We start from the raw sequence: 2,759 nt of genomic DNA on the forward strand, positions 1-2,759 counted from the left end.
TAGATAGAAAATAGACCAGGTGTCTGTGCAGAATTTTATTTTGATAAACTTGCTTTTTAATGTCTGTATTTCTTCACTGTGATATCACAGGGTTTGAACATCCTTTTTAAAATCTTACTTTTTCAACAATAATTCAGGAGTTCCCAGTCTTTTTCAGCATTCTAACTAAGTACCCCCCCCCCCCTCCCATTGAATGATTCTATAAATATTGAGTACCTTAACAGTATTATGTATATGATATGACTCCACTGACCTGTCCACCCAAAGGTCCATGGCCCCCAGTTTGGAACCCTTCTATAATGTATTTTAGTTCATGGTTTAGGGCATGTTTGATGCCCCCATCTTGATTAGAGTTATAATACTTGTGGGACGTGAGTGGGAAAATAGAGTTGAAAGCTAGTGTGTTTTGAAAGTTTATAAACATGTTCTAAACTTTACTTTCTTTGTATGACATAAAAGTGAACTGATATATATCCACCGTGTACTATTTCAACTAATATGGTAGTGTTTTTAATTAATAATTTTAACTAATAAATCTGATTTCAGTTAATGTTTTTACTTTTAGTATAGCTGTTAGAGGAATTTTTTGAACTTTAGAGAATTTAGTAGTATTTTTTTTTATCTTAATTGATATAGTTCAGTTTTAATATCTTTGTTGGATTCACTTTGGCCTTTGATACATAAGTATTTAGTATTTTATCTTGACCATTAATATCATTATTCTGAATTGGAACTGGTTTGGTTTGAGTGATTGATTTTTTATTGTACTTTTTTATTATTATTATACACATGCTTTTACATATGTGATGTTAGAAACACAATTAGGGTCAAGAAGTCTTGATAGAAATGAATAAAAAACCCATAACCCGATGAAAGGTCAACCTTTTGAAAGAGCTCGGGTTATAGGGATTTTATTAATTTCTGTGCTTTTACATATATTTTTCTTGTTTTCTAACGTGGTGTCTTTTCTTTCTTACATTATATATTCCCAGTAATTCCTGAAACTTGGTTTCATTGCAGCTAGTGCTTCAAGAGGGATGCTACAACTAGGAGTGCTGTCTTTGGCACCTTAATTAAATGATAAAACATCCTCCTACCTCTAAATGTGGTGAAACCATCCACTTGTCTTACAGGATTTATCCTTAACTTTATTGTTCTCAAGTATCTAGGCTAAATTTCAACATATTTTTGGAGGCTGGGTTTGATTAATGTGCACAGACAGTGAACCACAGAACTCACGGTTCACAACCCAGTGCTTGCACAAAGACATGCATCATACTCTGGAATCATGGGTAAACTGTACGAGTACTGGAAAATTCACACTTTTCATTTAGACAAGAGCAGACCAAGAGTTGCTTGTGGGTACTGTTGTTCAGGCTGCCTTCTTTCTAGCCCATCATTTCAAAATTAGGAACAGCTACATACAGATAGTCTTAGTGTACTTTGCCCAAAACTTGAAAACAATCAACATATTTACGGTAAGAAGTTTCCAAATATGGCTATTATCACAAGACTGTAGGAAGCATGTATTAAAATCTTTTGGTGTTTAAAGTAATCATTTGGTATCTACAAAAAGCTAATATTAAATAAAAACCCTTCTTAGGCTTAAGTCGTTAGAAGAAGATGCATTTCGAGCCCAGATGGTGATTACCCGAGCTAAGAAGATGGCTGAAGCAGCAATGGAAGCAAGACCTGTTTCGCCTCCGCTGGAGGATGATATTGACAAAGAAGGTGTGTTATAAAGTAAATGTATCATTTACATTTTGAAAATACCTTTCGTGCATTTATAACGTGAATGAATTTACCAATATTAAGTATATGTTTTCTTTGAAGTACTGCTAATTGAAGAAGTAGTGAGAAAGTAAAATAATTTTGAGACTGTAATTAGCTGTTTCAAGAAATAAGGTTTTGTGTAGAATATACTTAGCAGTTCACGTGTAAAACTTTCAAATAGTAAAGTATTCTTCAGATAGTAGTTGGATGTTTCTATATGAATTTTCCAAAAGTAATATATTCTGAAAATTATATTTATCATAGCTAGCTGTTCACATGTGAAAAAGTTGGTATTTTTGGTACTGTACTTAGCAGTTCACCCATAAAATGTTTGAAAAATAAGGTATTGTGTAGGATGTATGTAGCAACAGAACTAGTATATTTATTTATATTGTACTTAAAAAATAACATATAACTGGCTTGTTTTTGGATTTAACTTCTTTTTAACAATGTCCTGCAAGATTGATGAGTTTGTAGAATATTGTTACAGCACCACCTGTTGACTGATGTACTTAGTTTTATATGGAGGTAAGAACAAGCTAGAAACTAAATATAAAGGTTTTATATAGAGGTAAGAACAAGCTAGAAACTAAATATAAAGTTTTATATAGAGGTAAGAACAAGTTAGAAATTAAATATAAAGGTTTTATATAGAGGTAAGAACAAGCTGGAATCTAAATATAAAGGTTTTATATAGAGGTAAGAACAAGCTAGAAACTAAATATAAAGGTAAGAACAAGCTGGAATCTAAATATAAAGGTTTTATATAGAGGTAAGAACAAGTTAGAAATTAAATATAAAGGTTTTATATAGAGGTAAGAACAAGCTGGAATCTAAATATAAAGGTTTTATATAGAGGTAAGAACAAGTTGGAAACTAAATATAAAGGTTTGATATAGAGGTAAGAACAAGTTGGGAATCTAAATATAAAGGTTTTATATAGAGGTAAGAACAAGCTGGAATCTAAATATAAAGGTTTTATATAG

General features: G+C 31.5%; 1 protein-coding gene across 1 annotated transcript in view; it reads left to right on the plus strand.

Moving 5' to 3' along the window:
* LOC106471965 overlaps positions 1-2,759 on the plus strand; it is a gene marked incomplete at its 5' end in the record, with an annotated part of 24,085 nt that overhangs the window by 9,564 nt on the left and 11,762 nt on the right. Inside the window, one exon of the mRNA XM_022400573.1 lies at positions 1,604-1,731. Coding sequence (XP_022256281.1) covers positions 1,604-1,731 — 128 coding nt within the window. The remainder of the gene's footprint in view (positions 1-1,603; positions 1,732-2,759) is intronic.

Source organism: Limulus polyphemus, unplaced genomic scaffold (assembly GCF_000517525.1).
Source record: "Limulus polyphemus unplaced genomic scaffold, Limulus_polyphemus-2.1.2 Scaffold4992, whole genome shotgun sequence".
Lineage (NCBI taxonomy): Eukaryota > Metazoa > Arthropoda > Merostomata > Xiphosura > Limulidae > Limulus > Limulus polyphemus.